Below are 25,003 nucleotides of genomic sequence, written 5' to 3' on the forward strand. Positions count from 1 at the left end.
AGCAATACATCAGTTGGTTTAAATAATACATCTTTCTGGGTCTAAAGATAAAACTGAAAAAGAATGAAGCAAATAATTTTCACCTTTACAGGTCTATGCTTGTGCATGAGCCAAGATGTAAAATACCCCTGAGATGACCCCATTTAAGATGCGGAAATCCTGAACTCATCCTTTGAGCACTAGGACTGACTACAGACCTTGTACTATAGAGCTGAAAAAGAAAGCTTTGAGGACTGTGTGGAAATCTTGACAGAAATGGAAAACAACTAAAATGTATTAATCTTGGAAGCAAAAATTCACATCCTGGAAAAATGCTGAGTCCTGCTGAGCCATAGATCTTACTTTACCTTGAGATACTGGATGTCCTTGACAGAGGTTAGCTCTGGCAGCCCTGCAGTCAGCATCAGTGCAAAGAGGGTAATAAATAGGTTCCCGTGCTTGCGCAGGATCAGGTAGGCTTCCTCACAATACTGCCGGAACCTGCGTCCAGCCCAGGCACATGCAAAGAGCACAACATGGGAGAGCTTACACAGATGGAAATGCGTGCTAGCACTGCCAGAATTTGTTATCAAAGACAGACTGTAGGAACATGGTAACAGAAAGGACAGAGATGTGTGCAGAACCTCCAGTGCATTCTCACAAATACATCCCATGTCTCCCCAACAAGCCCTTGGTACAAAACATCACAAGCTGTTCTTCAGAAAGAACAAAAGTGCCAGAGGTCATGGCAGTGTCCCATCTCCCTGAGAACTTAAGTGAAATGCTCTGATGATCCTATCGGGTGGGCTACAGTGGAACAGCCAAAGCTCTGTTGCAGTCCTTCTGCACCAATTCAGCCTTTCTCTAACCTCTGTCGTCTCTAATTCCTTCCATGGTCAAAACTGAACCCACTGCCAGGGCTGGTGGATCACAAGCATGTGGCTCCTTATGCCCAAGCATCCAAGCAAGGCCAGAATGGAGCAGCACAATGAATGTGCCCTGATGGACAGGAAGGGCAGAAAGGGAGCCTGTTCCTAAAGGCAGTGCTGCATCTTGCTTGAACAAGAGTCTGGCAGCCCTGCCTGGAGCCTAGAGCTGCTGAAGGCAGAGCTGAGCCCAGCAGAACCTGCTACCTCCTGCTGTGGGAGATCAAAAGCAACTGCAGAGCTGCAGCTTCTGGTTCTGAAATAATCTGTGGACATTAGAGCTCAGGGAGAGCAGCAGATCGTCCTGAAAATGCGTGTTGGCACACTTCCACACAAGTGCAAATGAGCAAACCAACCCCAGATAGGTTCTGGTATCCTGGAAATTATCATCTCAATTACCAATAGATCAAAATAACACTCACCGGCCAAATTTTTCAGTGTTCCCTGTTTTTCCTTGTTGAATAACATGAATGAAATCATAGGTGAGTATGAAAGGTACCCGTTCCCTTTTAATTCCAAACTTGGACTTAAAGTTTCCAAGAATATGACCAAAATCTATGTGAAAGAGCTAAAAAAAAAAAAAAAAACCCAAAACAAGAGAAAATTAATTTCTGCAGCAAAATGTGTCACTTGTCTAATATTTCTACAGGATGCTGGTATCAAGAACAGTTAACTCCTAATGCAACTCTCTACAGCCTGTGGTTCCAACCCTTTGGGAGTATCTAGTTCTAAAACATTTTAAGATTTAAAGTCAATGATAACATCCATGCTCTTATGAGTGACCACTGCAGCAAATCAGTATGTGAAAGATTCTCTCAGGTCTAAGCTGCTGCTGCCATGAGACATCTTGTTGGCAGTATCAGACAAAAATGAGCCCAACGATGAGCCCACAAGGCTCAACATCATCATATCCAAGGCCTTCCTACACAAGGACAGAGCCAAAGGTAGCAGAGCTGAGTTAATCTGAAGGAGCCTATGGCCATTCCCCCTGTTAGAACCGAAGAGATAAGGGCATTCCAGCTTTCTTCCAGGAGGTACAAACTTAAAAGAATATTGCAAATGTCTGTAAAACTCTCAATTTTATAACCCTTGCTAGTTTTCCAGGCAGAATAATTTCAGTTAAATCAGACAAGTTACAGTACAAAGTAACAATTAAGAAATTTATGTCTAAGAGCTCACCCAGGTTCTGAGTGCACAGCATGGTGCTGGTCCTGGGTTCCACACTGAGCATTTCTGCAGGGCTGAGTTGTAGAGACTCACTTCAGGGAAACCACACTGCTCCAAAATGCAATTCATGAATTTTTAAGGGCGGTCTTTTGTAAGATACTCTAAGACCACTTTTATTCAATAAATCTGAACCATTAAAAGGCTTCTTGGATATTCTGTAAAAACTCTACAGAACAGCCTCTCTCAGTACAGAATTGCTGATGGACCAGGCTTTGCTCTGCCCTTCCACCAGCATTGCATTCCCTTTCCTTGACGCTCTGCCCAACTCTCAGTGAACCCCAGACATCAATTCTGACCATGTGCGGCTTTCATTTCACCAAGGCACTAAAGAAATTACAAGTTCTCAAGAGAACTCTTGTACACCAGAGATACCAAAGGCATTCTGCCTACGGAAGGGATTTTTACCTGCCCATTTTTCCTGACCATGATGTTGTCACTGTGTCTGTCACCAATTCCCAGTACATACGTAGCTACACAGTAGCCAGCACAAGACAGAGTAAATTCTTCAATGGCTCGATCCAAGTCCTCTCTGTAACCACGAAGAAAATTATATTAGTGCACACTGTTAGAATTCACGTCATGCCTTGGCCTCAAAAGGATTTTTGCTTGTTTAAACCAGAAGCCCATTAGGATGCTGTAAAACCAGAATTATTTGAGAAACAAATACTGTAAAGGTAGCTATGGAGAATAAGCAATATGAAAGGCAACATCAAGGCTTGAAACTCATGTAGTTTTCTTGGGTTTGTTTGTGTTGCCAAATTTAATATAACTTACTCAACAGCACACAGCCAAAATGCTGCAAATGCTAGGCCCAAGGGCACCATGAATCTCAGTCAGAATTTGACACACTAGAAAAATAATTAGCAACAAACCACATCTTCCTCAACACTGAAAGAAACTTAAGAGGAATTTTGTAGCTTATACTATAGCTGAGAGAATAACTGCAGAAATTACCCTAAATTGTATTCCTTCAGCCAGTTCAAGAGCGCGTCCTTGTTGAAGGCAGCAGCTGCAGCAACATTGCTGCTGTTTAACTGAATGTCAGCAATGGTTTCTGAACTAGAAACAGCCTCTATAAGGCCAGAGTGATCTCCAGTTGCTAAACAGCCATATGGCAATATCCTGAAACAAAACACAGAATCATGTTAGAACTTAAAACAGCAAAATGTTTCTTTAGTGTATTCATTTTTTGGAGAAGCTGAATACTCATTTGAACAGGAAACTCTCTAAGGTTAATATACAGGAATTGCTTGTAAAGGCAAAAGACCAGCAATACATTTAAAGCATTCATTTTTCCAATTATGTACATATATGCAAAGAAAGGAGGCATTTTAAAAAGCCAAATTTTTCCTTTTTACTGGAACCCTGTTTCTTGTAATTTCCCAGGATGAGCCGCAGAGGGAGCCCTGTGCCTGCATTTGTGAATTCCTGCCCAGACAGACACTGACCTGCTCCAGTTCTTTCCCGATAAATTATTGCTGGAAATGGAAAAGAGGATCTTATCCTTTTTCACTGTCTTCCTGCTTCAAATGAAAACGCTAGAAATCCTTCTAAATAGTAACATAAAGAATGCTTTCTGGCTTTTACTAAATTGAAGCATAGAAACCCAATGAAAAACAGGAATCTACCTCTTAACTTGCTTCGTATCTCAGAACACACCCGTGCATCAACATACTGTGGCCAGTGAAAATACCTCTTACCATCACTGCATTACAGTAAGACACAGTTAAAGATGTAAATTAAGGAGAGATGTGTCTAAATAGGTAAGTGTATTTTTTTCCAATACATTTCCTCACTCCACATGCTTAAAAAGCTAAACAGAATGGCAACATCCCATGAGATGGGAGCTCAGCATGTGCAATGGAAACTTACAGCAAACTTTTCAAAGTTTTCAAAGGCAATGTATCACAAATTGAGGTGTCTGTTCTTGTGCCAGGCAGCTCAGGCCAAGAATATTATCCCAATTGTGGTCATGGTCCACGTATAAGGAAATGGATACCCACAAAAATCTACACTGCAGTACACAAGGTATAGACCAGCACTCGCTGACTTACAGAGCTGTATAAAACAATTGCAGGACATATTAAAAATTTATGTGTGTGCCTTCAGACATACATATATATATATATATATATATATATATATATATACACACGTATATACATATAAAATACTGCTGGTGAAGCTGTCATTAGTATTAATATATAAAACAGATATTAAGTTTGATTGCTACAAAGCATAACCACATCTCTTAACTGACACAGCCTATTATCCCAAGCCATGGAATAAAAATAAATAAAATTCCATACAAAATTAAACACAACTTTTTGGCCTTAGAGCTATCAGGGAATGGAGCAGTTTCTCCACCTAAGGGATAACACAACTGAAGTGGTGCAAGTTAACAATATAGTCTGGGATTCTTCCGTACTGGCAACAAAGTGAACTGAAACCCAGATTCAACAGGGTATTTCAAGAGTGCTCAACTTCAAAACAACAACAGAAGTGCAGGCTTGGAACGCTCTTCCCATTTCTATTCTGATCCCTTCCTAGTCCCAGCCCCGGTCCCCGGAGCAGCGGCTCTCCCAAGGAGCAGGAGGGTGGCTGGAATTGCCGCACACCAGCGCCCACGGCACGAGGAAGCTCTGCCCATCCTTATCACGACACCGCAAATGGGAGCCAAATCTCGCCAGGTTAAAGTGCACGCTGGCCTCCTTCCATGGCATTTCAACCCACTCCTCTCGCAGCTGAACTGGGCAAACGGCCAACAACTTCCCCTTCAAAAGCAAGCAATGATGAAAGCCTTCAGCCCCTTGGGGGCTGTGTGCTTACAACTGGAGGAAAAAACATCCTTGTCAGAGAGACAGTTTGACAGGAGTCAAGTTAGGGACAAATCCTCTGGGCCCTTTCCATCTCATCCTGGTCCTTCTGACTTCAACATCTGTCAGCAGGATATGTTCCCTGCTTTTTAAAGCCAGCAAAAGCCATGGACAGATCAATGCTGAAATCCTGGGCAGGACAGAAAATTCTCTTCACTCATTTTAAACTGTTCTTTATTTCTAGTGTTTAATTCTCCAAAGCAGTGCCCTTCCAAACACACAAGAAATACTGGTAATTTATCAACACACTCTCTGTAACTTCAGGTCCAATAGTTTAAAAATGATGACATTCTTAAGAGTTGTAACAAATGCATTTTTCAGTATGTGTGTGAACTCTGAATTCATTCATACACAGCCATATAACCTCAGATCTCACACATGTAAGGGCGATGAAAATGAAAACCTACTATAGACAGGCACTGAAAAAAGCGTTTTGGAGAATGTCCTGCATCTGGTCAAAAAAGTAACCAAGTCTTAAATACTTTAATGACAATTTGCCACAGCAAAGGTGACTTGACATAGATCAAACTCCTCAAACTCATGATTTTCTGTTGCTGTTACTTTACTCCTTTCTCCACTAATGCAACTTTGATGCTGTAACACAGGTAAAGCAGCTCAAACACTTTCTGATGCAAGGTTTTTCCTGAGAGGTGCAGCACCACAGACCCCACAGCATCCTTGGGAAGACAGATGTTATGCTCCTCTGCTGTGACACGTATTTGTAATAGGCCATCTATTTCCTGCTCAATGTTCAGGTAAAAATTTGTCTTAGAAATTAAGGTGTGGGGATTAACTACATAATACACTTTTTGCTTTGGTCATTTCTCTCTGCTACTTGACTGATGTTTGAGGTGAACTGACCCACGGCAGACTCCTCTAAACGTCAGTGTTTGGGTGCTGGCCCTTGGTGCTCATGGCTGGCTCTGTTCTGGGAAGCAGATCCAACCTACACCCCAGGCTTTCCTCAGCTGTGCGCATACAGGGAGAGCCCAGGATGAAGGACCTACAGGAGCACATGGTTCCATCCCCCTGCACACACTCTCTGCCCTGTTTGTCACCCACATGACAAATTAGTTGACAGTTAAACAAACAAACAAACATTTCTCCTCCTTCAGCTCTCAAAATCAATATATATTTGGCGCTCCTCTCTAGAGCTGAGAAATCCCACTGGGAATATCGTGCTTGCTTTAGACACAGACTGAGCTAAGATTTCATTTTCAATCACTGCTAAAGAACTGAGTGTGGATTGCAGTGCAATTAGAAGGGAACTGATCCTGTCCCCAGCTCCTCAGCAGCGGTGCATTGGCTGCCATTTGATCCATGCCTCATGCAAGCTGTACAATCTGCTTGTGGCAAAACATGACTGATGGGGAGAGGCAACAGCAAGAACTTCTACCCTGACACTGCTGGCACAAGTGAGATGCCCTGCTTTTACTTGGGTGGAATTACCAGGCTCTCTGTAGTGGAAAAAAGTTGAAAAGTGCAAAATCCATTGTGGATCCACAAATGGAAATAACTTCAGGGAAACTAAGGATGATACAGGGCAAGAAGCAAAGACTGCACTCATTGGTATGGGCATATGACACTTATTTTTCAGGAAAGCAGCTCTTTGACACTGCTTTTCCAGCAGAGACCATGCCTCTCACCCAAGCAAAAAGTAACCAGTGAGTCCTGACTCATGAACATGGCAGAGAACTCATCCCCACCACTGCTAGCTCATAGATTCTGGAGTTGTCTTTTCTTGAGAGATATACAGGCTATAAACATGGACATGACAAAGCCTCACCCTCATGGCTGTGCCCTCCTGCTCTGGGTGTTCAGAGTGCTGTTTTGTCCAATTCTGTTCCCAAGAAAGGTCATTTCAGAGCCTTCTCTTCGCAAGTGCCTGATTAATCTCTTTGACAGACATGGAATTGTAACCCTGCCTCAATCCCAGGATTTTATTTTATCATGGTAACTATGAGAGGATGAATGGAAGGAAGATGCTCCCAGTTAAGCAAATAAATGGAAGAGGCCAAATATAGAACTTCAATTCTCACTAGGAACTTCCCCTTTCTACTTTTTTCCTTCGTGGAGTTTTAAGAAAAATCTTGGACATCAGAGCTAATTTTTGGTTTTCCTTCGTTGCGTTTACAAAAAATGGCTTAGTCAGGAAAAGCATATTTGATGACTCTAATCACTATTCCTGTTTGCTAGGCACGGTGTGTGGCCCAGGCTGGAACCACAAACAGCTTCTGGGAAGGCAGCTACTAAAGAATGCCTCATCTGGGATTCCACAGCTGCCAGAGGCTGTCCTTGCCCCCAAATGCTGCATCAGTCTCCTCACAGACAATTTATAATGGCATAAATTACGTAAGGTTTCCTCAAGTCAGTGTTCAACTTCACACACACTCAACCACCTCATCGCAAATGTACATTTCCAGAAACAATTTGTAATTCATATTCCCACCTTTCCTTAAGCACTCAAAGTAACAAGTTGATATATTTACTTACCTGTGTTGATGTTACATGTCTTATGTAGTTCCCACTACTATGCTTGAACCATAACAAATTTTTAAAGAGCTCCAAGAATCTAAATGAAGTATTTCAGTAATATTTAAATATAAGTACTTCTAGACTTGTAAACAACACTTAAAATTAAACAATGAGGATTACAGCTCTTGCACAGGCATACAAAATTTAATTTATGGCTAAAAATGCTTTATAATAATGAGACACCCAGTACCTCCTTTAGGACTACTTTCCTAAAGTGCAACTAGAATTTGAGAATTGTATTACCTAAAACTGGTTCATAAATTTGGGTGGAAAAGGTTCCCATGTACTAGAGGGTTGTGCAATAACGCTGATACTGTTTCTCTTTGGAAAGCTCTAGTATTCCTTCAAAGAAGTCATGTTTACCTTATGGAGCATATGAAGGTAAGAAAGCTGCTTTGCAAGAGACTTTGGAAGATACAAAGATATTTCTGGTTGGAAAAATGCATTCTAGCATCCCAACAGTGTTTTACCAACAAGAGAAAGTGACCTCAGAGCTGAAGATGTTCACAGTGGCTGGAAGTGCTGGTGTGAACAGCAATGAGAGCTCTGCTCACAGCAGGAAGGAAAGAAGGTAACGCTTCCCACACCCTGTTCACCTTGGCTGTGGCAGCTGAAACCTCTAGGCACCCGGATAGATGTGTAGAAAGGGGACAGTAGGGAAGGTGCCTAAAAACAGGAAAGCTTTACTTCTAAAAGTAGCCCCTCCATCCAAACAAACCAGCCCTCGAGAGATCCTTACCGGAGATCCAGGCCAGCCTCTTTCCAAAGAACGTCCATCAAGCGCAGAATCTGGAGTGTCAACATGTCCTGTCGGAGATCTGCAATGAAAGGTGAAACCACTGCTTCAATTCCTCACAAACTTCCTCAAGTTTCCAAGGCCTTCAGAAAAAGGGATCTAAAAATACTCACCCAGCCTAAGGGTTAAAGTGGTATTAATCATAACTACACCATCCTGACTGGCAATGTCTGTGCTGTGAAACGCAGTCAGAAGATGCCTAATTTGTTCACTGATGTCAGAGTAATCCATGTTTACATTATGGCAATACAGAATGATACAGCTTAAATGCAAGACTGAAGAAATGAAATGAAGAAAGAAAAGGAAAAATTTCAACTTTCTAGCATTGCTTACCATCACCATTTTTAAAAATGATCCCTACGAGATCTCCTCCAAACATCTTGTTGTTGTACACTATCCAGAGAGGCTTCATTTTAGAATCCATATATCTACACTTCTCAACACTAGAGGAAAACACAACAGAAGTTGTAGTCAAATAGGAATAATTCAACTGAAAAGATCTAAACATGGTTTGGAACATAAGAGAACATGTAGACTTCCAGTCTGGAAGTACTTAAATGCTCTCTCTGCTTTCATGCTGCTGCTGTGCCATGAGCACTCACCAAGCTATGAACACATTTGTTACATGTGGAATGTACTTGATATTGACTGGTGAATGTATCTCTATGTAAATCAAGCACCCTCATTTTCAGAGAAATTCGTTTTCTTTATATCCTTTCCCATCAATTTTTATACTTTATATTTAAGTGCTGTGAAAAGTTTTAGTGGCCTTTGTGCTTTTTGTTATAAACAGAAGCCAGGAATGCAGTCTAGTTCACTTTTAGGCTTACACTTAAATATATTTAGCCATGGTAATGCATTGACTAAGAGAGTATTAAGTTTCATGGTGGATCACAAAAATCTTCTAATTTAACTGATCTCTTAGCCTCAGGAAAATGCCCAGCAGACTCTGTCACTATAGGAAAAGTTCCCTGCGGCAGCACATGTGCTGAACAATGCAGCAAGAGGAAGTTCAGACACGGATGTGTTTCTGCTCTACTGTTTCCATGCAAAGCTACAGTGAAATTGTGCTCATTCTTCACTTACTGCAGTTCTGAAAGTATAACAGAAGGATTCAGAGGAGACTGGAGGTCAGAAAGGGCTTCTCTGTAAGCATTTTGTTTCAAACACGTATGCATTGCATCTTTTCCTTTTGCTTTGCTTTGCTTCATGGCATTCAGCTTAATTAGACTATTTAAAGTCTTCATTTTATTGAGGGCTTCCACCTAAAAGAGATATGTTATCATTAAGAGTTATTGCTCAGAGGTAATATAATGCAAAATCCCTTTTCACAACAAAACCAGGTATTAAATAATTTTGCAGCTTTTTAAAAATGGAAATAACGGATGGAAATTAAGTCACTCATGTTTCAGAAATATCATTTTCATAATTAACAGAGACACTGATGAGATGAAAGCTCCTAAGCTTTAAGTCACTTTTAAAAGCATGACTTAAAATTTCCAAAAAAAAATGAATGAGGTATTTTAATGTATGACACATTAACACAAATTCTTTCTTCAAAGTACAGCTTTTAGTTCCCTATTTCAACAAAGCACATGAAAAAGGTGCCCCTAGGCATGTTGAAGGCAATAGAAATACTGATTATTTAGAGTTATATACTCTAATAAACTGAGACATTACTTGAGATGAGCTGTGGATGCAGATACTTCATTGTTCACATTAAGTTGCATCCAACAAGGCACGGCCATGTGACGACTTGCAGACAATTTTCACAGAGCAAAGTCTTACATGTTTGTCATTAAAATCCTGCTGAAGTCAGGCAGAAGACAGAAGCTGTAATTGACTAAGGTGTTCGAAATCATAGCATCTCAACTAAGCAAAAATCTTTACCTTAGAAATGTGTAAAAAGTCAAGGCAATTATTTGCAATAGTACAGGTGGGTTTAACACCTTTTCCCCCTCCTGTTTTGTAAAGTTTTTTACTGTTACAAAGTCTGTAAGGATTTTGGTGATGTAACTGATGATGTAAATGTTTAACACTGACAGAGCAAAGCCCTTTGGTACCAAACCTAGACAGCACATACAACAAATACAATTTCTACACCTAAGCAACTTTTTGACCAAATAGGTCTTACAACAATCAGCTGTGTTTGCACCAGCCTCAGTAACGTGCTGAGCAATACACAGATTCTCTAGCAAACAGCAGCAATGTAACAATTATGAAAGCTGTTTTCTATACAAGGAAGTTTCAGCCTAACTTACAAGGTGCTGAGTCAAAACTCACCCCTCCCACAGACTGAACCCTGTCAGGCAGGATGCTGTGGAAATTGTATGGAGTTTGATTATAAAACTGGGCAGTGGAGAGCTGCCAGGTCAGCCATCTGTCAAAACCAAAAACGCTCTGCTTTTCCACTATTCTAGGAGCTGTACAAACATCAGTGACAAGGGAACAAAATGGAACCTGTGTTGTACAAACAGGAACTTTTTGAAGTATTTCTACTTTGAATTTCTTCCGTGTTTGCACAGTTGGGAATTTTTTTGCCCCTTCTTTGATTGTACTGACATTTGCTTCCTGTAAAGTGCACAAAAACTTTACTGACCTTACATCTATTGCTTAAAGCATTTCACCACCTACTCTTTTCATGATTTTGACAATGCTAACAAGCATACATGGAAGAGATGGTCTTTTCCATGTCCTGTGAGCTGCAGCAATAAAGAGCTCAACAGAACATCCCTGTTCCATGTGCTCCCAAAGCACAGTTTCAACGCAGACATACACCATCATCAGTTAGTCATCCACTGAGTGAATCTCTGTGGCCTGATACAGTAAATACTTTAACTCCAAAGAGAGACCATTTTTCAAATATTTTTATGATCACAATCTAAATTAACTCACTAAAACTGCATTAGAGACTTCATGATTTGTGAGTGTCTCTTAATGATCTGCTGATAAAATTATTAGTGCTTTTAAAAGCAAACCTCTCATGCTTACTAGGGCATTTAAAAGCAAACATATCTCTCCTTTGTTCTCTCTTTTTTTGCATGTGTGTGTAAATGACAGACCTATATTAACACTAAAATGAGTATTTGGGTGATTTGCAACACCTTTTAGCAAAAGCCAAAGCCACAGGGAGTAGTCCTGGAGTAATCTAGGTAAAATTTAGAACAAGCTACCCTTACTGGGAAAAAAACTTCAAATGCACAGAAGCCGTTCTTCAGTTAATCCAGAGAGTCTCTGTTGTATCCAGAATACACACACACACACCGGAAGGTGTCTCATGTTTCAGAACACTGTAAAACCAGCTCTCTGAGGCCCCACAGCACTGGCTGCCTTCTGGGCCATAGAGGCTGCTCCATCATTCAGCCCTTTTAATTCCCTGTGTCACTCATGCCTCTTCCTCCTCACTGCCCAACTTTGTCAAGGTAGCCAATGCACCCCGCAGGAGCAATGGAATAAGGATGGGAGTTACAGGCTTGGATAGGTCAGGATGACAGGAAAGGGAAGTCCCTACCTGTTTAGCCAGCACCTTCATATGAGCCACACTTCCCCTGCAATAAGCTTCCAATATCAAACCGAACTGCACGGACACGGCGGGGATGTGAACCTCTGACCTGCAAGGGGAAAAGCTTCTCATCAGACCACAGCATTTACAGAACTGCGTTGTTCCAGTCATTAAAAAAAAACAAAACAAACACAAAGGAACTCAAAACAAACATTAAAACACTTCATGGTCACACAGTTGAAACAAAAAGCCAGATCTCCTGAGAAATGCTAGAACCCTTCTGTGCTGAAGATGACGAGAACAGGCCAGTTTTGATGCAGGACCCTTGTTTCAAGGCCCAGGACTGCTCTGGAGGCAGCAGTGTTCATGCCAAGAGGTAGTGACTGAATACCTGTTTCAGAATCCCCTTTTATTCAGAGCAGCACTGAGAAGTCACTGAAGGGCTGATGTTAAACCACATGCTCTCCAATCTTTGTAAGGGAAAAACTCAATTTGCTTGAAGGAGAACACTTTGAAACAAACCACTGAACTTTACATCAGAGCCAATTACCCTCCAAAACATTTTCATGTAACACTTGCTCTTTTTAGCTAGAAATATTAAAATTAATTGTGCTCTAAAGACAGAATCAACCTATTTCAGTCCATTCTGCAAGGCTTCTGCCATTTATGAAACTGTTCATCAAAAGTAGCAAGAACACACAGAACAGCTTTTATTTTCTGTTAGACTTGCAACAATAATAATTTTTTCCCAACTGTGAGGTATAAATATTGTGATTTTACTGCACCCACAACCAAAACAAACACTAGGGGTATTTACAAACCTAACTCATCAGGTAGTCAGAGCTGAATGCAGTTCAGAATACTTTCATCAAAGGGTACATTACAGACCACTCTAATTCATTTTTAATGAGAGGTTTGATTTATAGATGCCAAAGATAAAGAAACAGAGGAGTTGTGGGGCACTATGATAATGGCTCATCTAGAAAAATCCTCAAGAAATCATATTTGAAAGTCCAATCAGGCTCAATAGTTTCAGAAAGACAAAAGGGAAAAACTCCTACCTCAGGTGCCAGAACAACATCTGTCCTATTCTCCTATTGCCAAGTGCTCTTTCCAGAAGAAATCTGGAAAGTGCACAATCCAGAAAAGGCTCATACTTCAGGACTTGCACAAGCTGGAGAAGATACTGAGAGAGCTCTTCATCACTAGAATGAGGTACATAAAAGCAGTTAGTAAGAGAGCAGCCAGATTAGTGATACTCCAGAAATTCAGGTGCATATGACAAACCCAACAATGACAGGATTTGGTTCAACAGCAAGAGTGTCTCCCAATTTTTCCATCATACAGAGAAGGACAACACACGACTTAGTGCAACTGCCAGATGGAAATAATTCCAAATGTACTCTTAGGATAGCCCAGCAGCTAAATTCCTTGCTTGGATTTGAAAGAAGTCAAACTAATTTATTTTTTTTACCCCAGAAGTCCATCCTTGACCATTAAAAATTAATCACTAAACTATTCACCAAAGAGAATTCAGAACTCAAGGACAGGAAATATGCAGTAATGATAATGTTACACAAGTCTTGCCCTAGGTTACTGTGGAGAGCAAATGAAATGCAGTAAGGGAAGAACTGCAGAGAACGAAGGCTTCTGTAAATCAAAACCAAATCAGTAATTCTCTCATTATTTATTACATGCTGCAGCTTACATTCCTATTAAATGATACAGCCAATCCCTGCCACAGAGTGGAAGTGGCTGGGTGTCAGGTTTTACAGTATTTGACTATAGGAATACTTCTCCCTTCGTTATTAAAATGTTTCTCTCACAGTTTCTCATTCTCCTTTGCCCAAGAAAGGGATGAACACCCAATCCTTTCTGGGACAAAGGTGCACTGGTGTTCTCCTTGCAACATGGAAAATAATCATCATTTTCTACAAGGTGTCAGAATAAGGTGGTTTTATTTAGCTGCCAATAAGCCTATCTCGAAATTCGACTGCTTGATTTGGCCACCTATTCATGGCAGACAGTGTGTTTAGATCTTTCCTCTTGGGGTTGTTTTATCCTGTGAACAAAGAGAATGCAGTTTTGTGCCCCAGAAACCCTTACCTACCTCATCTGTCTCAAACAACCCACTGCATATTCTCTGACATACTGGTCAGGGTAATTGAAATCCAGCAGCTCCAAAGCCTCTCTGGGCAGCAGCTTGGGCCAGATCTGCAGGAGAGCCTGAAGCTGTTACAAAAAGAAGGTGACAGGTAAGGACACAGGTGGGTCTCACTGCCCATAAAGGCACTCAAATCAACAGAAGATGGTGACCAGCTACCATGAGGGGGTGGGCAGAAAGGAGAGAAATAATTTGGGGTAACTGGGCCCACTTCTGATTAAGTTTCTCACTCTTTAAAATGATGCAGATTATTTTTAGTCTGAAAAACCTGTTTCTTCACACACAATGCACAGTAAACAAAAATTAAGTACCAGATATGTATGGTTTAAAACCAGACATTCAATAAAAATAAGATGTCTTGTAAGTGCTCTCATAAATATATAGCCATTTTGGTATCAGTTGAAGTTTTCTACTAAGGATAAAAAAAATGTTTTTGTTGAGAGAGATCTTTCTTTACTAAAATTATTTGTCCACCTCAACTGATGGAGCCTTTTTGCACATTCACTGTGAATAGTAATGAGCTTAAATTGTGGAAAAAAAAAATTCAGGTTAGATACTAAAACAAATAAAGAATCCCTATATTGATGACAGTAATGTGCTGGAAAAAATTACGGAATACAGTGATGCATCATTTTGGACAACCAAAAAGAGCAACATTTAGAGGTCTCACAAAATAAACTGGTTTTATTGCATTGTTATGAAGCTCACAGCTACCTGCTGTGAGTGTTTTTAATAATATGTATAGAGTTGTATCACTGAAACAGTGCACTATGACTTCAAATAAACACTTTTAATATGCGTTTTATTAATATAAATGCAGTGTATCAACAGCACAAGATTTTTCTTTCTGTAGGAACAAGTCATAACTCATGATAATAATACCCTTTCCTACAAATTAGATAACACAGATTATTTCATATTTAAATAGCAACTTACAAAATCTGAATAATTAAGATCTTTATTCCCCTGATTTCATAATGACTTTACAACAGTGAAAAACCTGTATGTCTACTTTATGTCACACATCAACTCATGCTTCCAGTTCAAGTATGACAAACATGAGTTCACATTCTCAGCCCACATTTAACAGGCATGTTCATAACACTATTTATACACCTTGGGGCCAGATTCTGAATTGATTCATCAATTTTGTGAAATCCAGAAGACAAGAAATGGGCAGAGATAAATCACAGTACAAAGCCAGTGGCTGTGCTGCAACTCCAGAAGTGGAGGAAAGGATCAACTAAACTGATTCCATGGACAAAGAGAGGTATGAACAATTCATAATGATATAAAGTAGAACTACAGGTGTTCTAAACATAGATGTCACATTCCCACAGAAAAATACACTCAAAAATACACTCCAAAATCTGTTAACCCAGCAAGGGTCAATGATGCCAGTCCTGATGTCAAGGACTGCAGCCACCAACATTTTCACAGCAGGAACACTGGCACTGAAACTCTGCAAGAAATACTAACCTGATCACACACTTAATACACAAGGCAGACACTGAAAATGCAAACAGCAGCTCTGCTTGTCAGACACAGTTACAGACTCCCAAAAAAGACTATCAGAATTTCTACAAAATCTACTTTAAATCAGGTGCAGAAATCAGCAAAAATATAAAAACATTTTGTTAGTACTGAATGACTGAAATGAATGGAGAACCCGAAATAGTCTGAAAAGATGAGCTCAAGTGGCCCCACATGCCTCATATATCAGGCAATGAAAGTCATGGTCCACAGCATGTACATTTACTGGGAAGATGATTTGAAAATACAGAGCTCCTCCCTTTGCTGAAATTATTGCAGAGGTGGTTACAATGAGAATGAACAATGCATGTTTCAGAGAAAACTCAAATTCGGCCTTGGTGTATCAATATTTTCTTCTAAGAAATAACCACAATTTCTTCCCTAACAAGACAGGTTTACTATATGAGACAATACAATTAAGCACAGGCCAGTATTTTTATTCCAGTTATTTCAAGTATCTCAGTTGTCCTTTCTCTACTTCTCATTAATTATGGTGTCACTTCACTGAAAGCAAGTGGATTTTTTAAAAATTTCTTTTAATTTTTTTTTATAATTTTGCTCTGAGAATAAATACTGCCTGTGAATTCTCCTAACAAGTTCTGCCACCCTGCTACTGTGCTGAGCAGGGAGGTTATGGCAGCAGTAAGGACAATTCCTTCTGTTCAACGATTTTACTAGAATCCTGCATATCCAACAAGAGCTTGGATGAGATCTGCATGGTAAATAATTCAAGAAAGCTGCTTGAATCCACTGGACATAACTTCATGGACCACTGAACTAACAGATTAAAGACAGCCTACAATCAAATACGAGAGTCTATTTCTAAAAGAGCCTTACTATTTTTAAGCTGCATTAATAAAAACAGGAGTATAGTTATTAGGTCCATTTGCTTACAAACAGCTGGTATTTGATTGCTTTTTCTTATAAACAGCTGGTGTTTGATTGCTTCTTTGGGTTTTGTTGTTTTGTTGTATTGTGTTTGGGGTTTTTTAAAGTTTTTGCTAGAAGTGTCAAGACTTTTACTGAAATACATCTAAAAATGGGCATTAAAACAACTTCTGGTACAACAGTGTGCACATTGTAGCAGACAACTACAGCTAGTACAACAAATACTTAATTTTAATGGGAAGTAAATTATGAGTTCTGTTAATTTTGGAATTCTTAAAATTCATGAGGCTGTCTTGCCTTACCTGAAAAGGTAAATCATTAGGAGTACTTACATGTCTACATACTACAGAAATATTCAGTATGTTTAAGGGAAGATCTCATTTTTCAGAGACTCTCCTTGCTGCCAAAACCAATATTATAAACTGCACTACTGTCTATAGATAAGCAAACATAAATACTATATTCCTTCCAGAAAATACACAGTAACAAGACAACAACATATCTTCAGCCATCTGTTTAAATAAAAAGATTTATGCATATATAATATTTAATGTTCCCAAATGTAAAGGACTTTGAACTGTCAGCTAATATCCATACTCCAAATAACTTTTCAAAACTGCCACCAAGGGCCCTATTTCAAAGCCCCAGCACTCAGAATGCCTTTTCCTTCACATATTTTACAGAGCAAAGAGGTACCTGCTTATATTTCTACAGTTCTGATTTCCAGAAGACTTTTAATAATGAACAATAAATTCAGAAGCACGTAATGGAATTACTAAGGAACAGGATCTTGCACATGAAAGAATACAAGTGAGCAAGGAATGTTCCATTTTATTAGTGTAGCATTCATGGCATGGACAAGGAGCTAGGATGAAATTCCATTCATTTTTAGAGGTTCGCAGAACATATACATCTAGCTGGTAGGAAGGATGTTGCAGAAAATGAACTCTGCTGGAGCAAACTAAGATTCTGACTGACTGGATAATCACAAAAATCACACGATGGATAGACAGAAGGTGAATTTTCATGGAGTGGCTTCCTTTTCTTCCAAGAACATGTAGCTTGTAACAGGTGAAGATCAGAATACTAAGGCACAATAGAATTTTATATCATGAATCATAACCTTTCACAGCAAATGCTTTTTAGCTCTAAGTTTATAAGAAATGAAAAAAGTTAGTTTAAAATTTTTAAAATGAGACTCAGGGCAAGACATAAATATTATCTCAGTGTAGGGGTCTGCAAGAAGCTGAGCATCATTTAAACCTGAATTCTGTCAGGAAGACCAAAACAACACCTGGGTTCATCCCTTGCAGTGAGTGCTGTGCTTGTTAACTTTGGCCAGACTTTTTAGTTTGGCCCAAACTTCTCTGTACACAATCTGACTGAAACATTTCAATACCAATCCAGAAACCTGTTATTTTATTACTTTTAAATCAGTCTATCAAGCAGGGATGGTCTTACTATGAGCTCATATAATTTTTCCTGAATTAAAGTTCAACCTATTCCTAAAAAGTGTCCCAAAAGTTGGATTCTAGTTGGGTAAATACAGCAGCAAAAGGTTATTTCATTACACCAACTTCTTTACAGTGTAGTGAAATAACCTTGCACATCATTTGCTGTACAGCAAACAAATAAAACAATTTTACTGAAAATGCACCTTATATCACAGCACCAGCCTCACTTCCTTAAAAGTTACTTTAAAGAGACTCTATTTGGTTAAACAGCCACAGGATGAGAATGATGTGTTTCCTAGCACTGGTGGGTATCACATCTCTTTGAAAAACCATCTGTCTGCCTCAATGAGGTTTAATTACTCAGTCTGAGACGTGGCTTTTATAGTGTTTGAGCAGCTTAATTTTCACAAGAAGTTTTATTTCAGATCTTGATTTACAAACCTTTTTTTTAGAATAGCCTTGCTGTGAGGGTGGTCAAACACTGGACTTTGTTGCCCAGAGACTGTGGAGATACTCCCATCTCAGCTGGACACAGCCCAGCTCAGGCTGACTGTGCTCAAGCACAGGGCTACACTGGAAGAGTCTGTGAAATTCTTGCTTTTAAGATCAAATTTGAGCATGAGATTTTTAAATTAGTCTGTATAAATATCCACTGTGCTTTTCTCATCATTCAGAGCACCTCTGAATTGCATTTTGGTCCTGGTTTTTGGGGTTTTTTTTGAGAGAGTAAGCTCTTCTTTATGTGTCCAGGCCACAGAAGTCAGACACTAAACTCCAGTTTACACAACAGCACCACTTCAAACTGGTTACACTTGAGAAAGAAATCCTATTTACTGATGATTTAAATCAAGCATTTTTCCCCACCATCATTGTCTTTTCCCTTACCTGAGCAACGTCTTCAAGTTTGTTCCACTTTAAAGAGAGCAGCAGTTTTGGCAATGATTGTGGGAAATTTTCTCGACAGTCATAGCGCAAAGTCCAAATGAGATCCATTTCATTTTCACAAAGCTGGGATAAAGGATCTCTTTCCATTATATCTTTTAGCACAACATAAAACTTCTTACCACCTCGACCCTAGGAAATGAGAAATGTATAATGTTGTAATAAATTCAGTAGGATTCTCGTATGGTAGCTCCAATACCAGCCGCCATATAGCAGAAAGAACATCAGAAAAAAACTCATGAAACACAGGGAAATTACTACTGTGCTTTTCTTTCAGATTCCTTACTGTAGGCACTGTAAGTAACAGGTTCCAAATTCAGTGTGCAGAACTTTCTGAAAAAATAACTAAACTTTAGAGTTAAGAACACTAGATGGCAATATTTCTGTTTTCCAACTCCAAGATGGAGCACTTTCATTTAGGATGCATATATTTTCTTGTGTTTTTCAAATGAGCAAATCTAAATACATGTATAATTATTTCTTTTAATTAGAAACAAAAAAATACTTTTGCAACCATCAAAAGAAAACACATTTGCCAAGTAGACAGACACTTATTTTGGTCTTCTAGTCCTAAATTGTTTTCCAGATCTAACGTAAATCTTAGCTGTGTTTCAAATCCAGAGTATGTAAAGCTTTTTGAAAAAAAAATAGACAAGTCCAAAATATATTGGAAAAAGCAGATATATATCTGAATTTTAAAGCAGCTCATCAAAGTGAATTATATAAGAAAACAGAGCCAGTAGAATTGCTATTTGAGCAGTTGACTTATTTATTTCTAGATTGATGCAGAAGATAAGAACCAAAAAACGACAGAAAAATAATTTTTAAATAGTCTGTAGATGATGCTCACCGCCATTGCAGCATTGTCACTGTTTCTTGCAATCTCAGCTGCCTTTTCAAGTATCTGCAAGAAGTTGGTTTTAAATACATTAGATTTAAACCCAAATCTGACTGCATTGAAAGAATAAGCATTACAGAAATGAGGCAGATAAGGAAATTTTTCTCTCTTTTAGACAGTTTTGTGTATTCAGTGGTATAACACGGACTTCTGTGCTGTGTCCCTTTTCTCATCTACAGGACTAGGGAGATCAGGAGTAGCAGTGCTCATGATGACCTCAATTATTTCCTTTTTCCTCACTTCTGGGCTAAATTAAACAGTCTTTCTGATGACAGCTTGCTTTCTGTTTCTGCATTTCCTCCTTATTTTTTGCCACAGCAAACCAATTCCTCAACTCTAAGTTATCCTTTGCTTTCTCACCTCTACTTGCGCAGTTTTCAAGGGCACTGTTTCCATGCTCACAGATCCATACTTCTAGCCCTCAATTCCAGTAAGAATCCACAAGCCCAGTCCTTTCACCATGTTCTCAGATTGTCCATATGATCTCAATCAGTGTGTCTAGGTACTTCTCTAGATCTTAGATCTTCCTTCCTTTTTTTCCCTTTTGAACATTTTACTTGGTTTTGGAAGTCCATGCAATAACCCATAATGGAGAATTAAGTCTAGAAGTAAATGCAGTTCTTCAAAGTGCATTCTGCACATTACTACAACCAAGCCAGGTGTTACAATGGTGCCTGCCTGGGCCAATTGGCCCAGCTGAATTGGTCAGGTATGTCTATCTACAGCTGTCAGATGCTGCTGCTTTGAGGAACAAATCATAAAATAAAATCTCAATAAAGAAAAACGTCTAAGGAACTACACCACCTCCTTTTCCTGAGAGCTCTCCCTCTCCCATTACCCAGGAATACAACAGCACCCCCAGGTCCAGCAAGACTTGTGTTCTCTTTATTCAGACAATATGAGAAACAACAAAAGACTACAATTATCAGAGCATAAATACCCAGCAGCTAAAATCCTTAGAAAGGTATCCTAACTTGTTTTATTTCTTTTCTCTGTATGAAACTCTCATTAATATCATGTATTACATCTACTACTTGGCCACAAAGCTTATTTACTTATTGTGTGTGAAAACATGCATAAACAAAACCACAGTGTCCCAATTCTATGTTTGATTCTTGCCTCCCCGTGCTTTTCAGAGTTACTCTGTCTGCAAATAAACTTTCAAAGTCTTTGCAAGTCCAGCTTTGTTCAGGTGAACCCTGAGCCCCACGATGTGCCTGCAGCACTGGCCATGGACCAGGCCAACACATGGCTCCTGTCTCAGACAGTTTCTTATCCATGGTCTAGGCACTTTTGCTCCCTCAGCCTCAAATAGCTCCTTGCTGTGCAAGCAGGTTGATGATATGATCGAAAAGATTCATCTATTTTAGCACATTATGTTTCTTAAAAACAAAAATCTGGCATCTCATTCTTTGTTTTCTTGGCAGAAACAAGCCAACACTGGGAAAATGAAGAGCAGCCATAGAGCAAGCAAGTCTCAGCTGGACCATTTTGAGAGACAGATCCTCAGCTGATGTAATTCAAGCAGCTACAGCGTCACTCCTCATTCAATAGAACCTTCAGCAAGAGAATTTTTAGGAGAGTGAGTCGAATGAAATTAAAAGTTACAAGGGATGAAGACCATTAGACACTACCTTAATGTCACTACACCGTCTGTCTCACTCAGTAAATCTATTTGCTGCATTCTATTGGCTGCATTCAGTCCAGGGTTTTAACTTACTGAGAACTTGGTATTGTAGGGACAAATAAAGGAAACACCAGAGCTAGAACAAATATGTGATTACTAAAGAAACACACTTTTACTTAGCCTGTCTGTAATATGTACAGCAAATTTTTTCTTTAGAAATTAAATACATATAAGTGCAATGAGCAAAAACTTAAAGCATTACAAATAAAGCAATACCAAAACTGACTAAAATATGTTCACTATAAAGTGTTAACTGGTCATCCTTAAATAAGGCAGCAATTGGGCAGTACTGGTTTAGCTCTTGCTGAATTTCCAGTACTGTTTTAATAAAAGAAAAAGTACTGTGCTGACAAGGAATGGGAAACACTATCAACACAAACTCAAACAAAAAGCCCCCTATTTTGTTATTCAATTTCGTTTTTATGAACATTAAACCCCAAATCTGCCTTTGATCAAGATGATAAGACTTGGTAATTTCAGTCTTTTTGTTCATCCCCCCCCAAAAAATTGCAGACTAATGTGCATATGATTTAAGCCTTCCTTTTACAATGCATCATTAGCAGTCTGTTTTAAGACTTATTTTATTGCTTGTTTCCTGGTCTTAGCTTTTTCTGCTGGTTTCTGAACAACTTTCCATCTATCCTTCACACTACAGACATAACCATGTGTATTCCAAATATACACTTCCTTTCTAGACAGATTCTTGTCTTCTTCTGTAGAAGACTGCAGGGCAACTTCAGTGGATTCAGTCCAAGAGCTGACCTTCAGAAATCCCTTTGCACACAGTATTAAGAGTCCATTTATCCTCTAAAGGACTTGAGCTCATAGGGCAGTGTCCCAAAGAGTGGGTAACACACATTTGTACCAAGAAAGAACAGATCTTTATAGATCACAGGCAAGCACAGTTTGAAGGTTTCCAGAATAGCAGATAAATTTAGCTTTTTCTAAGATCATTCATATGGGAAACTGATTTGCTTTTGACCTTCAAGAGACCATGTACAGACCACTTTTAAAAGTGTACATCTTCAAAATAGACCCTGAAGTCAAGCACCGCCACTCACACGGTGCAAGTTTAACAAACTGCAGTATGGTGACTAACAGGCAGGAAAAGGGGAATTCACTGGGAAAGGCAGTGTTGAAAGGAAAGAAGAAACAGCTATTTCCACATAAGCATTCATGACTGCTCTTTAGGTCACACCTTACCTTATCAAAGGGAGGGTAATTAATAGGCTGTTTTGAATATTCCTGAAATCTAATGTGCAAAGCTGTTGCATTTTCAGTGTAAGGGTTAGTCTGGACTGTTCCCATGGGATTCAACATTTCTTCAAGTTCATCTGAGACACAGACAGAACAGTTACTATTACAGGCCAGGCAGGCATTAAAATTTTAGAAATCTGAAAGGCAAAGATGCAGTAAGAAATCACTTACTTGTAAAATGAACAGAGCACATTTTGCTGCACAGCACTTTTAGCACAATGCTCTGTATTTCCAGCATAAACCGCCTCCTACATTCCCAAATGTTGGATTATCACCCAATGAGAAACTGATTTTCTTAAGTAAACATAACAGTCAAGGGAAGCTGAGCTATCCCTACACTGAAACAAATCCCAGTAAGATCTGCAGCTTCTGCAAAGCAGGACACACCCTCAGGCTGGTACAGGGTTCCTCAGGATGGGATGAGGAGTGACATGGAGGCTCCAGACACTCTCACTAATTGATCTCAGTATCAGGGAAGAAGACAAAAATCTAATTCACAATTCTTGCTGATGCAAATGTTATCACTTACATTATAACTGATCAATTTAATTTGGGGTGCATAGCAGAGGGACCAAATGAAACCTAAACTGCACCTTAAAAGCAAGTAACACTAGATATAAACATGCAATTTATTTTATGTGGTTTTTCTTCCACAACAGATGAAATTTTTAGAACACTACTTCCAAGCAGACTCTTGCTCTTCCTCTTTCCTGACAAAGAATACTTTCAGGAAAGAGATTAAAATGTTATCTATTTATCCACATTAAAAATATAAGTAATGAAGAGATTATTACAGGAGAATTGAACATGCATACAGTAAATGTTCTGCTATTGGATCCCCCACTCTCCCATACTTAAAGTCCAAATCTGAAAAGCTAGGGTTTACCAGGAAATGATGACCAGCTGTGCAGTACCAGTTCTCCGTTCTTCAAGTGTCCTTTATAATCAAACACCATGGTATTTACCCAGGCTACAGGATAATGCTGTCAAAGGAAAGAATTTTTACATGGAAACTAAGATGCCAGCAAATATTACTACACAGAAAACACTACAATATACATAAAATTGAGAGGGTGGCTTGGGTTTTTTTTTCAAATGGTGATACCTTTCAGAAAAGCAACTAAACACTGAGAAGAATCAAAAGTTTTCATACCAAGATACGCAATTTTTAATACGTACGCTCTTTTTAATACCTTTTCTTTTTCATTTTGTGTTCTTGAGCACTAAAGTGAGGACAAGGAAAGATTTCTGGATGCTCATTTTGATATAATTAGGAGGTTACTCGAGAAAAACAAATTAAATAATTACCACTTTTCCTGCTTTCCTAATGGTTTGGTATTTGGAAGGATTCATTGCCTTGGTGGACTTCTTAGTTTTCATCTTATCCATGACAGCATAAACAGCAAAGCAGAGCCTTGCCATCCTTGGCAGATCACAGACATTGATTTCAAACTCCAGCACTTCATTCCAAACGTGGTCACTTCTCCCAGATATTTCTGTGCTTACAGTTGTTTTACAAAGGAGCTCTGTACCATGGAAAAGACCAGCCCTAACATGAACCTGCCATAAAGAAATATTTTAAGCTTGTCACAGAACCTACAGAACTCTGTAGAGAGTAATATGCAGAACATATATATACAGAAATTTCATCAAACAAACAACTAAGTAGAATGCAGAAGACTGATTTTCTGAATACAAATTAAAATCTCCAGGTAGAACCAATTTGTGCTTCTAAATGAGGAACATTTGGGGTTTTTTTCAGCTTAAGAAAAAACTAATTTTTTACTTAAACTATTTCTAAAATTGTATAGAGGGAACACTGTTGGCCCACATCAGGAATCACCTGTAATAATAATGACAATGTACATGATTTCCAGGATTTGTTTTGTCTTTAGTACCCAGAAACCAACAAAACCGGGTAGCTTGAACAATGAAAATAAGGATCAGGAAAGGAGAAGGACAACTAGACAAAGAAGCTGGAGTTAGTGGCACTGAAATTAAACTCATTACAGGTCAATGCTAAGATGTGGCTTATTTCTTCATTTCTGTTTAATAATACATATACACAGAAAACTGCAGAGTGAAATGTGCCAACTTCTTTCAGGTGGCCTTCCAAAATACCAGTGTGAGAGAGAGGCAGAGAGAGAGAGAGAGAAACCCAGAAATGTAATCTTTTGGTCAACAACAAATGGAAGTTCACAATTTTAAATGTTAAATGTGTAAAAGTGATCTGATGTTTCAGGTTCCCTCTGCTCCTTAATCAACCTTCCCAACATTCCTTTGAAGTTATCATACTATTTCTGAACAGTACAAGGGAAAGAGAGACATATTAAATTTGA

The 25,003-nt window shown here is 39.1% G+C and overlaps 1 protein-coding gene across 11 annotated transcripts in view; it reads right to left on the reverse strand.

Annotated features, from left to right (window-relative positions):
• PIK3CB (phosphatidylinositol-4,5-bisphosphate 3-kinase catalytic subunit beta) overlaps nt 1-25,003 on the reverse strand; it is a 99,573-nt gene that overhangs the window by 1,768 nt on the left and 72,802 nt on the right. For 10 of the 11 annotated variants that reach the window (XM_048314033.1, XM_048314027.1, XM_048314029.1 and 7 more), the window contains 15 exons: nt 23,973-24,224; nt 23,551-23,647; nt 22,611-22,741; nt 19,673-19,726; nt 18,766-18,954; nt 13,952-14,073; nt 12,903-13,046; nt 11,851-11,950; nt 9,426-9,604; nt 8,673-8,782; nt 8,283-8,361; nt 3,087-3,254; nt 2,538-2,661; nt 1,328-1,473; nt 348-480 (listed from right to left, as the gene is read on the reverse strand). In XM_048314033.1, the coding sequence (XP_048169990.1) occupies nt 348-480; nt 1,328-1,473; nt 2,538-2,661; nt 3,087-3,254; nt 8,283-8,361; nt 8,673-8,782; nt 9,426-9,604; nt 11,851-11,950; nt 12,903-13,046; nt 13,952-14,073; nt 18,766-18,954; nt 19,673-19,726; nt 22,611-22,741; nt 23,551-23,647; nt 23,973-24,224 (2,028 nt within the window). Of the gene's footprint in view, nt 1-347; nt 481-1,327; nt 1,474-2,537; nt 2,662-3,086; nt 3,255-8,282; nt 8,362-8,672; nt 8,783-9,425; nt 9,605-11,850; nt 11,951-12,902; nt 13,047-13,951; nt 14,074-18,765; nt 18,955-19,672; nt 19,727-22,610; nt 22,802-23,550; nt 23,648-23,972; nt 24,225-25,003 lie in introns of those variants that run through there. The other variant, XM_048314037.1, reaches the window with a different exon arrangement.

This window comes from Corvus hawaiiensis, chromosome 10, assembly GCF_020740725.1.
Source record: "Corvus hawaiiensis isolate bCorHaw1 chromosome 10, bCorHaw1.pri.cur, whole genome shotgun sequence".
NCBI lineage: Eukaryota > Metazoa > Chordata > Aves > Passeriformes > Corvidae > Corvus > Corvus hawaiiensis.